The following is an 18,883-nucleotide window of genomic DNA, read 5'->3' on the forward strand; positions in this document are numbered from 1 at the left end:
TGACTGGGTATTGCAATTAGCAGCACCCGAAAGATGTGCAAAAACGCTCCCTTAGGGTGGGTTCACGCTACGGAATTCTCACGGATAAACTCAGCGGAATTCCGTAGTATGTCCGTGCGCATGGCCCCGTGCCTTTCCGCCCGCTCCATAGACACCATTCTATGGGCCGGGTATTCCGCTATCCGCCAAAAGAAGTGACATGTCACTTCTTTCGGCGGATAGCGGAATACGCCCGCCCATAGAATTGTGTCTATAAAGCTGATGGAAAGGAGCACGGCCGTGCGCACGGACAGCCGATGGAATTCCGCTGAGTTTATCCGCGAGAATTACGTAGTGTGAACCCACCCTTATGGTGCGTTTACACAGGCAGATTTATCTGACAGATTTTTGAAGCCAAAGACAGGAACAGACCATAAACAGGGAACGGGTCATAAAGGAAAGACTGAGCTGTCTCCTTTTTTCAAATCCATTCCTGGCTTTGGCTTCCAAAATCTGTCAAATAAATCTGCCTGTGTAAACGCACCATTAGAGTGTGTTCACACGTACAGGATCCGGAGCAGACTTGATGTTGCAGATATCAATGTAACTAACTGAACACAGCACCAAATCTGTGCCATCAAATCTGCTGCGGACTTGTATGTACATACAGGATCTGCAGCAGATTTGAATCTGAAGCAGATCCACAGCAGATTCAATTGCCCAGATTTGCTTTGAATTTGCAACTTCAAATCTGCTGCAGATCCTGTACGTGTGAACACACCCTTAGGGCCTGTTCACACTGAGCGGAATTTCAAACGGAGTCCATGCTGTGGACACTGCTTGAAATTTTGCCTGTCATATTGCTTCAATGGGATTTCTTTTGTGTTTCCGCTCTTCCAGAGGCGTGCAATAAATCAATGGGACAGGCGAAATTTCAAGTGGCATCCATGGTTTGGGCTCCGCTTGAAATTCTGCCACTTTTGCTCAATGTGAACAGGCCTTAAGGGTATGTTCACACGTACCGCATCCGCAGTGGATTTGACGATCCAGTACTGTGAATTTGAATGGGTCCCATACACGCAGCGGATCCGCTGCGTGTATGGGAACTGTCCCCTTAAACCCCCGCGCCGCCGGCCCGAAAGCCTGCCCGCCCACAGCCCCGGTCCCGCGCTGCGTGTATGGGACCCATTCAAATTCACAGTACTGGATCTGCAGCGGATTTCACTGCTAACTCGCAGCATCAGATCCGCTGCGGATGCGGTACGTGTGAACGTACCCTTACCATGTGTTCCGTGTCTTCTGTACAACCTTTAGCTGCTGCAACAAAGTCTTTTATTCAGGTGAGCGAGACAGGCAGGGAGCCAGGAACTAATCATGTGGGCAGTGACTGGTCACAACTGTGTGCCTGTCGGCGCGCTTTGCAGGGTGACTGATAGGAAAAGAGGCTTCTAACTGGCCTCTTTTCCTGTCAATCATCCTACAGAGCACCTGGTAAGGCATCCAGTAGCGTAATTTGGTGGGGCAGACAGGGGCCACAGCTCCAGGGCCCACACAGACAGGCCCATTGAAGATTTAAGCATTGCAAAAAATAGTGGCTGTACAATATAACTCTGGCGTTCTGATAATGGTCAGGAACGCCCAACTCACGTGGATCTCCATAATGGAGGCTTAACCAGTTCGATACCTTGGAATTTCAAGCAGGCCCCTTGACCTTGATGTACTGAGTTAACATGTCTCGCTATTGGTTTATCTGCCTCATTTGCGATATCTCGCAGATGCTCCCCAATGTGTCGGCGAAATTCCCGTATCGTCTTTCCAGTGTATTCAACGCCACATACACATGTGGCCTTGTACACCAGTCCTTTACTGGGGAGGGGTGTGGGCGCCAGGAGGGTGCACGTTAGTGGGGTGTTGGCGCCGGGAGGTAACGCGTTGGTGGGGAGGGGTGTTGGCGCCAGGAGGGTGCACGTTGGTGGGGTGGGGGGTGGCGGTAGGTAGCGCATTGGTGAAGAGGGGTGTTTTCTTGCCGGGGGGTAGTGCATTGGTAAGTGTGGGCGCCGGGAAGGTGCGCGTTGGTGGGGGGTGGGTGCATTGGTGGGGTGTGGGAGCCAGGAAAGGTGTGCGCTGGTGGGGTGGGGGCGCCAGGAGGGAGCCCGTTGGTGGGGTGTGGGTGCTGGGAGGTAGCGCGTTGTTGGGGAGGGGAGTTGGCGCCAGGAGGGTGCGCGTTGGTGGGGGGTGGGTGCCAGTAGGTAGCGCGTTGGTGGAGAGGAGTGTTTTCTTGCCGGGAGGTAGTGCATTGGTGGAGTGTGGCCGCCAGGAGGGTGCGCGTTGGTGGGGTGGGGTGTGGGCGCCGGGAGCGTGCCTTTTGGTGTGGGCGCTGGGAGGTAGGGCGTTGGTGGGGAGGGGTGTGGGCATCAGGAGGGTGCACGTTGGTGAGGTGTGGGTGCCGGGAGGTAACGCGTTGGTGGGGAGAGGTGTTGGCGCCGGGAGGGTGCACGTTGGTGGGGTGGGGGGTGCCGGTAGGTAGCGCATTGGTGGAGAGAGGTGTTTTTTTTTCTTGCCGGGAGGTAGCGCATTGGTGGGGTGTGGGCGCCGGGAGGGTGCGCGTTGGTGGGGGTGGGCGCCAGGACAGTGCGCGTTGGTAGGGTGGGTTGTGGGCGCCAGGAGGGTGCGCGTTGGTAGGGTGGGTTGTGGGCGCCGGGAGGATGCACGTTGGCGGGGTGCAGGCGCCGGGAGGTAACGCGTTGGTGGAGAGGGGTGTTTTCTTGCTGGGAGGTAGCGCATTGGTGGGGTGTGGGCGCCGAGAGGGTGCACGTTGGTGGGGGGTGGGAGCCAGGAGGGTGCGCGTTGGCAGGGTGGGGTGTGGGCACCGGGAGGGTGTGCGTTGGTGGGGTGTGGGCGCCGGGAGGTAATGCGTTGGTGGGGAGGGGTGTGGGCACCGGGAGCGTGTGTGTTGGTGGGGTGGGGGCGCCAGGAGCGTGTGCGTTAGGGTAGGGTGTGGGCGCTGGGAGGGTGTGGGTGCAAGGAGGTAACGCTTTGGTGGGGAGGGGTGTGGGCGCCAGGAGCATGCGCTTTGGTGGGCACTGGTAGGTAGCGCATAGGTGGAGAGGGGTGTTTTCTCGACGGGAGGTAGCGCGTTGGGGGGTCTGCATCGGGAGGTAGGAGGGTGCACGTTGGTGGGGTGCGGACGCCGGTAGGTAACGTGTTGGTGGGAAGGGGTGTTGGTGCCAGGAGGGTGCACGCTGGTGGGGTGGGGGGTGGGTGCCGATAGGTAGCGCGTTGGTGGAGAGGGGTATTTTCTTGCTGGGAGGTAGCGCATTGGTGGGGTGTGGGCGCCGGGAGGGTGCGCGTTGGTGGGGGGTGGGTGCCAGGAGGGTGCGCGTTGGTGGGGTGGGTTGTGTGCGCGTTGGTGGGGTGTGGGCGCTGGGAGGTAGCACATGGGTGGGGAGGGGTGTGGGTGCCACGAGGATGCACGTAGGTGGGGTGCGGGCGCCGGGAGGTAACGCGTTGGTGGGGAGGGGTGTTGGCGCCGGGAGTGTGCGCGTTGGTGGGGTGGGGGTGCAGGTAGGTAGCGCGTTGTTGGAGAGCGGTGTTTTCTTGCCGGCAGGTAGCGCATTGGTGGGGTGTGGCCGCCGAGAGGGTGCGTGTTGGTGGGGGGTGGGCGCAAAGAGGTAACGCGTTGGTGGGGAGGGGTGTGGGCGCCAGGAGCATGCGCGTTGGTGGGGGGTAGGCGCTGGTAGGTAGCGCGTTGGTGGAGAGGGGTGTTTTCTTGCCGGGAGGTAGCGCGTTGGTGGGTTGGGGGGTCTGCGTTGGGAGGTAGCGCGTTGGTGGGAAGGGGTGTGGGCGCCGAGAGGTAGCACGTTGGTGGGGAGGGGTGTGGGTGCCGGGAGCGTGCGCGTTGGTGGGGTGTGGGCGCTGGGAGGGTGCACGTTGGTAAGGTAGAGTGTGGGCGCTGGGAGGGTGCGCGTTGGTGGGGTGGGGGCGCCAGGAGGGTGCCCGTTGGTGGGGAGGTGTGTGGGCGTCGAGATATAGTGCGTTGATGGGGTGGGGGCGCCGGGATGTAGCGTGTTGGTGGGGAGGGGTGTTGGCGCCGAAAGGGTGCACGTGGGTTGGGTTTGGGTGCCAGGAGGGTGTGCGCCATGAGGTAGCGTGTTGGTGGGGTGTGGGCGCCGGGAGGTAACGCTTTGGTGGGAAGGAGTGTGGGCGCAAGGACGTAGCACTTGGGAGGAGGGGTGTGGGCACCGGGAGGGTGCACGTTGGGGAGGTAGGGTGTGGGCGCCCGGAGGGTGCGCGTTGGTGGGATGGGGTGTGGGCGCCGAGGGGTGCGCTTTGGTGGGGTGTGGGCTCCGGGAGGTAGCGAGTTGGTGGGGAGGAGTGTGGGCGCCAGGAGGCAGTGCGTTGGTGGGGAGGGGTGTGGGCGCCGCGAGGGTGCGAGTTGGTGGGGTGTGGGCGCTGGGAGAGTGTGCGTTGGTGGGGTGTGGGCACCGAGAGGTAACGCGTTGGTGGGGAGGGGTGTGGGCGCCGGGAGGTAGCGAGTTAGTGGGGTGTGGGCACCGGGAGGTAGCGCGTTGGTGGGGAGGGGTGTTGAAGCAGTGAGAGTGAGCGTCTTTGGGGAGGAATGTGGGCACCGGGAGGGTGCACGTTGGTGGTTAGGGGTGTGGGCACTGGGAGGTAGCGCGTTGGTGGAGTGGGGCTTGGGTGCCGGAAGGGTGCGGGTTGGTGGGGTGTGGGTGCCGGGGGTGTGGGCGCCAGGAGGGAGCGCGTTGGTTGGGAGGGGTGTGGGCGCCAGGAAGGTGCGCGTTGGTTAAGTGTGGGCGCCAGGAGGGTGTGCGTTGGTGGGGTGTGGGTGCCAGGAGGTAGAGCGTTGGTGGGGAGGGGTGTGGGCGCTGAGAGGGTTGCGCATTGGTACGGTGTGGATGCCGCGAGGTAGCGTGTTGGTGGAGTGGGGTGTGGGTGGCGGGAGGGTGCACCTTGGTGGGGTCAGGTGTCTGTAGGATACAATGTCTGTTGAGAAACCCTGCTCTAGAGTGCTGATCAGGTCATTGTAATGAGTCACCTCAGGGAGGCCCCTTATTCTGATATTATTGCATCTCCCTCTATTATCCAGATCCTCAACATGACGCTGCATATCATCAAGGGCAAGTGACTGAGTGCAGACTGTGGATCTCAGTTTGTCAATATAGTCCCTGTTAGAATCTTAATCATCCTCAAGGGAATCCGCTCGCTGAGTACTATGACGCAAATCTTGTCTCACTGCGGCTAGCTCCACTCTAAAAGTCTCCTTCACCTCATCAGAGACTTTAAGTCACATTTGGTAGGGAGTTGAGATAATAGGTCTTGAACCCCTTGTTGAGAAAAGACGCCCATGACTGAGGCTTCAGAATACGAGTCTGTCATATGCCAGTCCACCTTAGGGGACGCATCAGTGCGGGATGCACCAGTCCCTGTCTTAGAAGGTAAGATTTGGCCACCTTTCTTGGTTTTGTCCCCACGCTGTGCTTTTTGAGTGGCTGACATCACATATTGGGAAATGCACTGCTGCCCCTTGAAGGGAATGTAGTCTCTGGGCCGCAAGTTCTGCTGTGAGGAAAAGGGAGTGGGGCTGATTTAATCCTGTGGCACCTTGGCCACTGAAGTCCACTCCTCGGGTGGTGCGGTGAGCAGTCTTTATACTACAGATGGCTGAACCCATTAACAGTAAAAAAAAAAAAAAAAAAAGCCTACCAACTCTACACAAACAGATGATGTCGGACCTTTTGTTTTTGTCGAGGATGAAGTTAAGAAAACCATCTTCATTCTTGATGTCCCTGGTCCCATGGGATTAAAAAAAAAAAAACCTGTCTTATTTGCCCATAACAATCACAGTGCAGCTTTCATTTCCCAGATTGAACTTCAATACTTCAGTTGAACAGACTGAACTTCAATACACCACTTGAGGTGGAAGAGAAGAACTCCACATGGTCCTATTCTTATAGATTCTTTTAGAGATTTCCCTGTACAGTCATAAAAAAAAACTTTTATTCTCAGCAATCACATCCTTAATGTGTAACCGAGTCTTCTGTTACAAAAGTAGATTACCGTACTTTAGAGATGAGTAATGATGTAAACAGTACCACATGAACAAATGTCGGTAAAGAATTTACCCATTAACTAAATACATCACTACATAAAAATGATGAAGTGCTTTCTTTACAAATTACATATTTTCCGTTTTACTTTATATGTTAGGTCCTTCCCACAAAAGGAAAGTTAAATAAACCAGTCTTGACAGAAAGATCCATTTGCTGCACCTGATTGAGGTTGTTTCTGCAGCATGTACAGCAAGCAAGAGTGGGACAGTATCCAAAATATCTGCCACATATGAATATACCTTTAAAACAGGCACGGTCTCCGTGCAGGGCTTTGAACCCTCAAAGCGCAATCTGGCCACACACTTAATAGCAGCTGCTAAACTACAGATTCCATTACACTGGCTAAGCAGTTCACTCCCCGCCACACACACACATTGAGCCAATGGTTAGACAAAGTCAACCAAATATGTAAATTAGAGGAGCTCACCAGCTGGGTAAATTGGAGCCACGATGCCTTCTTGAAGACTTGGTCGCCCTGGTTGTCCTACAAAGAGAACATTGTGCCCACTCCATTGAATTCTAGTACACCTGTTCCAGATGTTACTCCCACTGCTACTGGAGGAACCCAAGACGTGACTTTTCTTCTTTCCCCTTTATGCCTACCCTAAGCATCTACCCCCATATTTCCTCATGGAGTACTGTGGATGTTTTTTTACTCCAGATCCTCCTGCTCCATGACTCCGCTGAGCTGCCACACTCTACGGGTTTGGTGAATGTCACGCCACTTTGCCATCTACTCTGGACTTTCCAATGGGCACTGGTTCTGTGTGCATCTTCTTTATTCCTGTTCTCCCCTTACTGTTATGTTATTACAACGCGTTCATTGCCTTGTATCTGTTCTATGCCTAATAAAAACAGATTTGACAAACCAACAGGTCATGTTTTGAGGATATCCCATACAAAGAACACCTGTGATAATACCTGATGCACTGAGTATAATTATATCACCTGTGAAATACTTAGGAAATCCTCAAAACATGACCTGTTGGTGGGCCATGAGGACTGGAATTGAGGAGCACTGATATAGACCACCATAAGCCATACAATGCTTTTTGCCAACATGACAAAAATGATACTACTTCTGGTCTACAGGTTAAAGGGATTTTTCAACAGCTATCCATATTATAGTCTTGAATCACTTTGGGGAAAATTTATCAAAAGGTGTAAAATATAGACTGGTGTAAACTGCCCAGAGCAACCAATCACAGCTCAGCTTTCAGCTCTGGTAAAAGTAAAGATGTGATTGGTTGCTGTGAGCAGTTTTACACCAGTGTCTGTTTTACACCTTTTGATAAACCTGGGCCTGTGTGTCCAACTGCTGGGACCCAAACGATCACAAGAACATTCAGTTAGATACGCCTGCTGTTGCCCCACTCAACTCTATAGGTCTGACATATGGAAGAGCACTATACTTTACCATCAGTTCCATACAGCTAAATGGAGCAGCAATGTACATGCCTGACCGGTGCTCTAATTGAACACTGGACACAGGACCCCTGTAATTGTGATCAGTGGGAGATCACAAAAGATAATCCTTAATCTTAGAAGGGAATTATGACAAACTGAATCTTTGTATCAGACTAAGTTTTTGTAGAATAAGGTACACACTGGTAGGGTAATTAGCTACAAGTGGTAGCATGTCTACAGGTGTACTCATCCTAAAAGTATTATTAATCTATTAAATGGCTAATCCCATGCAAGTCCTCTAGTCATGCCATTTGTGGTCCCTAACCTCCAACAAGAGCTTAAAACTTTTCTTCAGCCGGTCCTCTTCATCTCATTCCTTCACTCCTTTTTTTTTTTGGGGGGGGGGCATAATACCCCTTTAAGTCGGAAATTAAGACATAATGAGACAGAATGAAAGACAATGTTATAAGGTGCTTTATACCATGAAAATGATGATGGGTTACATTTCCTGAGCCAAAAACAAACAAATCAATAAGATAGTATACAGCATAAAGCACTATAATGAAATTATGACAAAATAACAAGGTATCTGTATTTTAAAAAAGCTAAAAGGAGAAAATACAGCACTGCTTTCAAAGTAGCATTTCTTTGTTTACTCTTCACTTTGCAGTATTGTCGACTCATTTACATATAGACAGAGGAAAAATATGAACAAGTGCAATACTGAGCACAACCTTCACTGAGAGGAAAAAGATCTCAGCCTTGAGAGAGGTCTCCACATGCAGTGGCTTGGGAATTCAAAGTTCCTCCCAACATTACCTCTGAAGCCAGTGATCATTTCAGGAATGCCAAGATCCCATTCATGGCAAGTGTCTTTTGTAACTTGCTTAAGCGAGTTCCCCAACAACAGTCTATTAGTCCTCTTGAGCCACCTCATCATCTGTCAGAAGCTGCCCATTAGCAGATGGAGTTTCAGAGGGAGCCTGGGATAAGTCCTCAAAGTCCTGACTCATGGTTGGGGAAATGATAGAGGGACTAGTATCACAAGATTCTGTGCTCTGCTCTGAAGTAGCAATAGTGGTGGCTGCACTCTTTGGAGTTGGATCAAAATCATCATCATCTTCCAGAATGGGAGATTCATGCACATCTGTAATAAATGACAGAAAGAAAATAAAGAGGTATACTTTACACACGTTACCATTGTACCATATAAACCACTTTTTTTTTTTACGTTAGAAATATAACATATAATATAATATCAAAAAAGGCAAGCAGGGGGGTGCAGGAACTTAATGAATGAAGAATGTATACGTAGGGCCCTAATACATGGAAAGATTATCGTGCAAAAAATTGTTTCCATGTGTATGCAGGCAACAATCACACAACTAACGAAAATTTGTTTATATGTCGTTGATTGCATCTTTTGATGTAACTATAAAATCATTGTTAATAGTTATGAAAACTTTCAATGTAAAGAACGCCTATTGTTCTATGTGCTATTATGAATGTTTTCAGGTCATTCTCAAAAGTGCTTGTTTGCAATCATTTATTGTTAGGCTAGCATTAAAATGGATCAATAACTAAATTACATTACATTCTTTTTTAGCACACACAAAAACGTGGTTGACCACAATGGATATGTTAAACGGAATGCAATTAAGCAGTGTGAACTCTATATGTATGTTAGAGAACATTTTATATTTTGGTCTTTTATTGCAATTCTTTTTATTGGGGGGGGAGGGGGGTTCGTGTTTGCGCCATTTGCCCTATAGTAAAACTGACTTGTTATCTATGTTACTCAAGTCGGTGTGATTTAAACTATAGGTAACTTTTATAACCTATTTTATCTGATAGCTTTAAAAAAAATTTAATCCTTTAAAAAAACAAAACAAAAAAAAAAAAAACAACAACCCTAAAAGTTCTTCAAATTGCTCTATTCTGATCCTTATAACGCTTTCATCCCTTGGTCTATGGGGCTGTGTCTATAGGGCTGTTTTTGATCAACTTTTCTGGATTTGATGTGACAAAAACTGCAATTTTGTAATTTGGCGGATTTTTTGCGCTTACGCTGTTTACCATGCAAGATCAGGAATGCGATCATTTAAAAGTTCTGGCGATTCTCTCATAGAGATCAGCGCAGTATAGTTATCCAGCACTGATTGATCAGCCAGGATCAGCACCATTGCGATACCCCCTACTAGACACCAGTGATGGCTCTTTACAGCCTTATAAATGCTTTGATAGCTGCATCTAAATGGCTAATTAGCTGGGCACAGCGATTGGCTGTACAAGCTAATACCAGCAGTCCCCAAAAGCTGAGAGCAGCCAGGAGCCGCGTGTTGCAGAGAGGTTCCGCTCCGTGAGTCCTCATTGCTTCTCCCTAACGGTGGCAGGACGAGCATACTTATCCAGCGTCGATAAGGGGTTAATTCATGAATAGGCAAGTCCAAATGCAGGTTCAAGAGAATCATTCTTTAAAATAAAGAATAAAGTAATTAAAAACTTACTACTGAAAGAATCTGGATACTGTTTTGCCAACTTCCCTTTTAACATCCTGCGGTAGAGAAAGGTGGAAGTTCGATTACTCAATGTAATATTTTTCAGGCAAGTGATTATTGCTATAGTTTTAACTGAATTCTCATTCTCAAATGGTAAACAGAGATAAAATAAGCAGTCCACTACCAGTCTGTTAATATGTCAGTAAGTACTGTTACACCTCATCCTATTACACTAAGAGAAATCTGCTGGTAAAGATGCAGAGTGGCCATCCTCATCCTAGATAAGATATACAGTGGTGCCTTGGATTAAGAGCATAATTTGCTTCAAAACAGTGTTTGTAATCCAAATCAATCTTAAATCAAAGCACATTTTCCAAAATAATGAATCTTTATTCTAAATAACACGTCAAACAAATTAAACAAACATTTAGAAACAGCTGAATATGTCATATTATAAGTTACTGTACAGAATACCAACAAAACACAGCAATCACTAAGCTCTGGGAGATCAGTGAAAAAAATCCAATGAAGTTCTCACTCAATAGTTTCCATTAATACATTGCCCTCTATAAATTTAACCCCTTAAGGATGGGGCCCATTTTCGTTTTTGCGTTTTCTGTTTTTCCTCCTTGTGTTTAAAAGGCCATAGCACTTGCATTTTTCCACCTAGAAACCCATATGAGCCCTTATTTTTTGCGCCACTAATTGTACTTTGCAATGACAGGCTGAATTTTTGCATTAAGTACACTACGAAACCAGAAAAAAATGAAAAGTGTGGTGAAATTGAAAAAAAAACAACGCATTTCTTTTATTTGGGGGAACTGTGTTTTTACGCCATTCGCCCTGGGGTAAAACTGACTTGTTATGATGCATGTTCCTCAAGTCGTTACGATTAAAACGATATATAACATGTATAACTTATATTGTAGCTGATGGCCTATAAAAAATTCAAACCATTGTTAACAAATATACGTTCCTTAAAATCGCTCTATTCCCAGGCTTATAACGCTTTTATCCTTTGGTCTATGGGGCTGTGTCAGGTGTCAATTTTTGCGCCATGATGTGTTCTTTCTATCGGTACCTTGATTGCGCATATACGACTTTTTGATCGCTTTTTATTACATTTTTTCTGGATTTGATGCGACCAAAAATGCGCAATTTTGCACTTTGGGATTTTTTTGCGCTGACACCGTTTACTGTGCGAGATCAGGAATGTGATTAATTAATAGTTTGGGCGATTGCGCACGTGCCGATACCAAACATGTTTATTTATTTATTTACTTTTATTTAAAACCTGGGAAAAGGGGGGGGTGATTCAGATTTTTATTAGGGGAGGGGGCTTTTTACGATAAAAAACACTTTTTTTTTTTTAATTTTTTTTTTACACTTCTACTAGTAGAAGCCCCCCTGGGGGACTTCTAGTATAAGTATACTGATCTCTCATTGAGATCTCTGCAGCATAGATATGCTGCAGAGATCAATGAGATTGCAGCAGCCGGAAGTAAACGAGTGCCGAGTCGGGGACGGCGCCATCTTGGACGAGTCCCCGGCCGGCATCAGTAACGGAGATCGCTCCTCCGGGACAACGTCCCGGAGGAGCAATCTCCCCCACTAGACACCAGGGAAAGGTTGCCTCCGGTAATCGGAGGCAGCTGTAAACTTTGACAGCTGCCTCCGATTAGCTAATTAGCGGGCACGGCGATCAGACCGTGCCAGCTAATAGCGGCGGTCCCGGGCTACACGCAGCACCCGGGACTGCCGCGCGGCCCCGCTTTGAAGTGCTAATGAGGACATATGACGTACCGGTACGTCATATGTCCTTAAGAGGTTAAATATGCAAAACAAAAATAAAAATGGATGCCTGGCTTTGGTGAATCCTTGTCATGTCGCAATACTCGCAACAGAGTTAGACTTTCTCGCAAGAGGGCCCCCCCTGGTATGTCTCTATGTATGTTTCAATAATTGCAACTGAGTTGGACTTAAGGGGCAACAGGTTTTCCTTCCCTGGAGGGATATCTGGCTACTTCTGTGATTTGAGACTCGCAACTGAGGCGCCACGGACCGCTTTTTTTGCATAGTGTACAGTATAGCAGTCAGCATGTAGTGTATAATGTACACTATGTGCATAAGAATGAAAAAAGAGCAGCAGTTTGTAGATATAGGATGGAGCTGCAGATCCCTATAATGCAGTAGTGTATTACACCAGGCTAGAATAGAGAAGCAGGACTGCTGCTGCCAGAGGTCTCTGTGGTGACATGACCACAATGAGGAAGGGGTGTGTGTCTAGCTCGGACCAATCTGGACATGAATCACTGAGCTGCGCAGGAAGACAGTGGCAGAAACTTCTCTATACAGAAGTGTGAGTGGCTGAGTGTGAGTGCAAGCACAATATAGCAGCAGTGTGTGTATAGCTGAGTGTAAGTGCCGGCACATTATAGCAGGAATGGAAGAGGATGGGAAACACAAGTGCTGACAGACTGCAGGGAGCATGAAGGAATGAGTAGGGCAGATGTGGGCACATAAATGCAGCACACTCTAACCATGGAGAGAGGGGTAACAGCTATGAAGAGATTACCTCCACAGTCCTGTCCCCTGATGCAAGCCCCAGCCTGAAGTGGATCTGAAATGATTGGGAAGGCGAGGGTGACTTCCTGGGTCAGAGTACAGTGCTGTGGACCATGCTATGCAGACCATACCCCTACCCGCTCCCCCTCCCACCCAGTACAGAGGGCTCTTAAACCAGGGAAGTGAAGCCTTCGGACCTCCAGCTGTTGCAAAGCTACAATTCCCATCATGCTTAAACAGCCAAAGCTTTAGCATGATGGGAAATGTAGTTTTGCAGCAGTTTTGCAGCAGCTGGAAGGCTGAAGGTTCCCCATCCCTGTCCTAAACCAAAGCAATGCTCTTAAACCAGGGTACCACTGTAATTGGATGTTTACCACTGTAATTGGATATTCCAGAACATTCATTCCAAAGCATGCTTGTATTGGTCACTTTCAAGGAATGGGGACATAGAATGAGCCAAAGCTACCACCTTATTCTTCGGAATATTATATCTAGATCCTTCTTCATCTCCACCAGCGTCCTTGTATGATGTACAAATCGATCACTCATCTGTTGCAGTCGTGCACTAGATAGGCTGTTAAAATTTGACAGCATTTCATTGGTCTTCTCAAAACGGTCAAGCCTGAAAAAAAAGAGGAAAAACAAGCTTTTATTTTTTTTTTCTTTTAAGAGAGTTTTCTAGTGTGAATATTTCATTCCTCTTCCATAACTCTGCAGTGATTTTTTATCATAAGTCTTTATAGTAATCAGATCCCCTGCTTTACACCAGGGCTATGGAGTCGATAAGCCGCAGCTGCGACTCAGACACCTGAATTTTATTAGGACTGACCCCAACTCCCCACTCGGACTCCTGCTCCTTCATAAATGGCCAGTCAGATACCAGGAAAGTTATTTATCAAACTGGCTCAGCAGCTTCTCCCTAATGTCCTCCATGATTCTGGGGGACTTCTAAGGGAATAAGGAAAGATATAAAGCAGCTTCTCCTGTGCGCAGTGGATGCAACCAGTCTCCAGCCTCCATGTCCTGAACAACTCAGAACTAGACTAGATGGAGCATGTGGTCTTTTCTGCTGACATCTTTTATGTTATAAACTAAATATTCACCATATGCAAAGAAACACTAACAATGCCACATACCTGTGATAGAGAGGGGGTCACACATAGTGATAGAGAGGGGGTCACACATAGGCCCAGATGTATAAGCTCTCTTTCAGCGTCCACGCTCCTGAATCATCTCAAACCCACAGGAACTACCCGCTCAGCCAGTCAGTGACTGCAGCTGTGTCCCGCCTCACTTACTGATGGGCTGAGCAGGCATTTCTGAGTGGGGCCGTGACATCACAGGATTGGGAGCGCATTGCACTTTGGGGGCATGGGGATGGGTAAATAGGACTTTTTTATGAACCAACCACAGTATTCCTAGCCCTAAAGGGCCTAACCCCTGTAATATCATCCAAACAGGTCTTGAACTATTCGGACAATACCAAAAAACAGTAACTTATCTAAACAAACAAGGTGGTACCAGGTTCAGACACTCCTGAGTCTTTCCTTGCAACTTTGCAGAAAGAAACCTCTCCTCCGTTATCTGCAGTACATCTCAAGGGTTCGGACAACCAGACAGCAGACTTTATAAGCAGAACTCATCTGTCAGAGTGGGGATTAAACAAAGATTTTCAGCCTTGTAGCAAACAGGATCGGTTCTATGACAGTGGACTTATTTGCGACCAAGGAGAACAGGAAAGTACTCAGGTTCTTTTCCCTGAATCCCAGAGGTTACCTGACAGCTATAGATGCATTTGCTCAGAATTGGAGGAACGAAAGAGGATACACGCCTTCCCTCTCCTTCAATCTATTTCCAAGAGTGATAAAGAGAGTGGTGGAAGACAAAGCAACCATAATACTGATAGCGCCCTTCAGGCCGAGGAGGCATTGGTTCACTGTGCTCCAACATCTATCTCACAGAGAAGGAGGATCTTCTGGTCCAAGGTCCAGTCAAAAATCTGGGCGCACACCACTTGCACTTGACAGCTTGGATGTTGAAAGTGTAATCTTGAGAGGTAGGGGTCTCTGATCAAGTCATTAATACCCTTTTGGCTAGCAAAAAAGATGTCACCTCTGCCATTTATGTAAGAGTATGGATAGCCTTTTTAGATTTGCTGAAGGCAGGGAGGATCTGTTAGGGAAACCCAACATACCTCTCATCTTGAGTTTCCAAGCCGGATTAGACAAAAAGCTTATCCCCCTTACACCCAGACCATGGAGGATAGAGTAGTTATAGTTATAAAGACCTTGCCCTTCTTTTTGCCAAAAGTAGTTTCTGAGTTCCATAAGAACCAAGAGATTATCCTTCCCTCCTTGTGTGTTAATGTATCAAATATGGGAGAGCAAACGTTCTACACTTGGAAGCGGATGAGGTACTTTTGCCCTGCTATGGCGGGAGGTGGGGCACTTCTGAAGGACAGTTGGGAGTGGGAGAAGGTGGGCTACATTATGCCTGTTCTCAGTCTCTAACATAACCTAGAACTGGAAGCACGGACTGTAACTAGGGCTTATATTTCAAGCCTATTCCAAAACCCCACCAAAGGCTAGGCCTTATTTTCAGGGTAGGGCTTATTTTTGGACTCCCAGATATGCAAAGCTGACATCATTAACTGGTTAATGCATTGAATACAGAAGTAAATAGTGAGTGAATGCAGATATGCTTTTGCATCCTTCCTTATTTTTATACAATGGAGGGAAGGCAGCCTTAGAGGAGGCAAGCTTTTGAGAGACATGTTTAAAGCGGATATGACAAACAATATACAAGTGAGTATAAACTTACATGTGTCTCTGGGCCAGTATGATGGCATTAACATCCTCAGAGTTCACCATATTTAGAATCCTGCTACAGAACACTCCCGAAGCACTTGGCTCCATCATGTTGTCAGCTGCCTGAAAGTGCAAGTCAAACATTTAGATGGCAAGTAAAGGAAAACAAATTTAAACACATTTTATATCCAAGGATCTGTCCACATTTGTGCTATGGTTTTCAATAACCTGGTGACGAGTGCAGGCTGTGGTATACTGAAAGAAGGTGGCCATGTTTTTGTAGCGCTGGATAACCTCTTTAAGGGTGCCTTCACACCTACCAGATCCACAGCGGATCTCACTTCTGCAGATTCGAAGCGAGAACCGCTGCGGATCCAGTACCATTCACCCCCATGATAGCACATATCCGCAGCGGGATTAACATCCCGCTATAAATATGTGCTTTAACCCCTCGCTGTCCGCAGCCCCGCATTAGCCCATCCTCGGCCGCATTCCCCCCCCCCATCCCCTATCCCCGGCCGCATCCTGCAGCCCGCCGCCGAGAGCATAAAGTACCTGCTCGGCAGCGCGGCTGCAGTGAGGCTCCTGGCTCCAGTCCCGAGGATGGGCTAATGCGGCGGCTGGGCTGCGGACAGCGAGGGGTTAAAGCACATATTCACAGCGGGATGTTAATCCCGCTGCGAATATGTGCTATCATAGGGGTGAATGGTACAGGATTCGCAGCGGTTCTCGCTTCGAATCCGCAAAAGTGATATCCGCTGTGGATCCGGTAGGTGTGAAGGCACCCTAAGGGTATATTCACACGGACGGGTTCGCAGCGAGATTCTCGCTGCGAGCCCGGCAGGTCCTGGCAGTTCCCATACACTACATACTTGCTGCGGTCTAAACGACCGCAGCGAGTATGTAATTATACCGCCCTTAACCCCTTCTGCTCCCGCCCGGCTCCCCTGCAGCAAGTATGTAGTGTATGGGAACTGCCAGGACCTGCCGGGCTCGCAGCGAGAATCTCGCTGCGAGCCCGTCCGTGTGAATATACCCTAAAGGTAAAACAGCTATTTGTTACAAAACCTTTTATATTACCAACTGTCATTATAGCTATAAAATAATTAACACATCAATTTTAACAGTTACATCTTGGGGCATTTTGTGTCAAACATTAATAGTGCTTCAGGGTTTATGACTAGTTCTTAGGGAATCAGCATCAACAGTAGGCTCTATTTAAAGTGACTGTACCACCAGGCCCAGGCAGAAGCACTGGAGGTGGGCCCACCCACCCTTAGTGGGAGGAAACCCCTGCCCCTCTATGGTAGGGTTCCATTGATTCTAATGGAGTCACGTCATGGAGGGACTGCGGTTTCTTCCCACTAATGGTACTTTTACACGGAGCAATAATACGCCCGATCGCACGATTAACGATTTGTTAACCGTACGGAAAAATCGTTATGTGATTGTTTTGCGATCGCTTAAGCCTATCTCACACATAGGTAAATCGTTGAAAGAATGTTTACACAAAACGATCTGTGAATTTTTTGCGAACGGCCAATGATAATTTGGGAACATGTTGAAAGATCAAAATGAACGATTTCTCGCTCGTCGTTTGATCGTTCGCTGCGTTTACACGTACGATTATTGTTCGACTTCGATCGTTATCGTGCAAAAACAAACGATAAATCGTTCCGTGTAAAAGGACCATAAGGGTGGGTCAGCCCGCCTCCAGTGCTTCAGCCTGGGCCAGGTGGTACAATCACTTTAAAGACTACCAAGACTCAACAAAAAGGAACAGTGATACATCTAGAACTATACCCTCTGAAAACCAAAGAGCTGCACCTAAGGTCTTAGATTGACATTTTCCTTATAGAAATACTGGTATTTTCTGGGATGCAGCAAGACATATTGAATGTAACATCTCAGGAACTAATAAAAAGTGACAATAAATAAATGATATTCAAATATCTCTTTAAGTAATAAAAAGACCAACAAACTTTGTACTTCCTAATATATACCTACATTCAGTAGAACAGGCCCTGTGCATGATGTGTGCAGAGTACTGCACACTTGTCTCTGCAACCTGAAGAACTAGTGCTGGGGTGTCAAACAGAGATGAGTGTAACTTGAGCATGCTTGAGTCCAATCATGTGGAATTTGAATACCGGTGGCTAAAGTAGATGCAGCCCTAGGGAGTCCTGGAAACATGGAGACAGTCTTATGGTGCGTTTACACAGACAGATTTATCTGACAGATCTTTGAAGCCAAAACCAGGAACAGACTATAAACAGGGATCAGGTCATAAAGGAATGTTGTGATCTATTCTCTTTTCAAATCCATTCCTGGCTTTGGCTTCCAAAATCTGTCAGATAAATCTTTCTGTGTAAACGCACCATTAGGGTGGGTCTTCATGTACCATATATGCAGCGGATTTCACGCTGCAAGTTTGCAGCTAAATCCACTGCTGATAGGATCCCTGTCATTTTCAATGAGAGTACATACTTGCAGCGGGATGACATGTAAATGCCTTCCCCCCCCTAACACCCACCCTTAGGCTCCACGGGCTGCATCCAACTTCTTCAGATACTGGTGTCCAAATGCTGAATGATCGGACTCCACCATGGTCAAATTGGGCTCCTTTATAGTATTAAACCCTCAGCCCCACAAACTACAATTGCCATAATGCCAAGGCTTTAGCAGTACAGACATGATAGAAGTTGTAGTTCTGCCGTCTGACCTCCCTTGATGTAAATCCAACATTACTGAGCAGGCAATCCGAAATCATGGTTCCTTGGCCACCCTTAGCCCATATAATAGGGCAGAGGCTATCCACAATGATGGAAGGGCCACACTAATGTCCCATGTGGCCCTACTCATACACACACAATACTCAGCAGCCATAGATGCACAAGGCTGCCGGTGCTCTGTAATAACACCCCAAGTATCCTGGGCTGTCTATGCTGCCTGTAGCAGGAGGATAGTGCCCACAGCAGCGGACCTGGCAGCACACGCAGAACCCTATGGTCAGCTGGCTGTAGTGGGCAGGCTCCCAGGAGCCCCTTATAAGTAGGACCCTCCGATCACCTGAAGACACGTGACTGAGGGCACAGGCAGGGGATGCGGCCACTAACTGATAGGAAGCTCGGTCTCCAGCACTAATCCTTCCGCTTCCCATGGACCCATCTGCAGAAGACACAGGCTGCCCGCACCTCCCGTCCGGCTTAGTGATCCTGCATTGGGAGGCGGCAGTAGAACTGGAACTAAACACACAACAGCCACAGTATAAGTAACCGATTACCGAGTGTGGCGGCGGCTGCCTCTCCGGTTGCTCGGGCAGATCCTCGCTCATCCCTCAGCAGCTCTCCCCTGACATGCAGCAGCAACCACCGGCAATACTACCCACTTCCTGGTTACACTTGTAATCCTCCCTTTCATTGGTCACTTCCCGCTGCATGCGGATTGGCTCTCGCCCTTCTGGTAGGCCCGCCCACTGTCCTTGTAACCCTTGTCA

General features: G+C 48.2%; 1 protein-coding gene across 2 annotated transcripts; it reads right to left on the reverse strand.

The window, feature by feature from the left end:
- Window positions 1-7,968: 7,968 nt before the first annotated feature.
- Window positions 7,969-18,854, reverse strand: KXD1 (KxDL motif containing 1). 2 transcript variants are annotated; one of them, XM_069964506.1, is made up of 5 exons: window positions 18,671-18,854; window positions 15,401-15,510; window positions 13,050-13,202; window positions 10,025-10,071; window positions 7,969-8,664 (listed from the first exon to the last, which is right to left on the reverse strand). In XM_069964506.1, the coding sequence occupies exons 1-5, from the start codon at window positions 18,719-18,721 to the stop codon at window positions 8,432-8,434; spliced, it is 594 nt and encodes a 197-aa protein (XP_069820607.1). In that variant the 5' UTR covers window positions 18,722-18,854; the 3' UTR covers window positions 7,969-8,431. The 2 variants fall into 2 exon arrangements, with proteins under 2 accessions (XP_069820607.1, XP_069820608.1); XM_069964507.1 differs by lacking the exon at window positions 18,671-18,854 and adding an exon at window positions 18,457-18,659.
- Window positions 18,855-18,883: the final 29 nt, after the last annotated feature.

This window comes from Dendropsophus ebraccatus, chromosome 3 (genome assembly GCF_027789765.1).
Source record: "Dendropsophus ebraccatus isolate aDenEbr1 chromosome 3, aDenEbr1.pat, whole genome shotgun sequence".
Taxonomy (NCBI): Eukaryota; Metazoa; Chordata; class Amphibia; order Anura; family Hylidae; genus Dendropsophus; species Dendropsophus ebraccatus.

Excerpts from the sequence above, each read along its gene's own strand:
- KXD1 (XM_069964506.1), bottom strand. The coding sequence starts at position 18,721 with ATGAGCGAGGATCTGCCCGAGCAACCGGAGAGGCAGCCGCCGCCACAC. Across the intron at positions 15,511-18,670 it reads GGCAGCCGCCGCCACACTCG|GCAGCTGACAACATGATGGA; the intron begins GTAATCGGTTAC and ends TTGCACTTTCAG. Across the intron at positions 10,072-13,049 it reads ATAATATTCCGAAGAATAAG|GATGTTAAAAGGGAAGTTGG; the intron begins GTGGTAGCTTTG and ends TCTCTACCGCAG.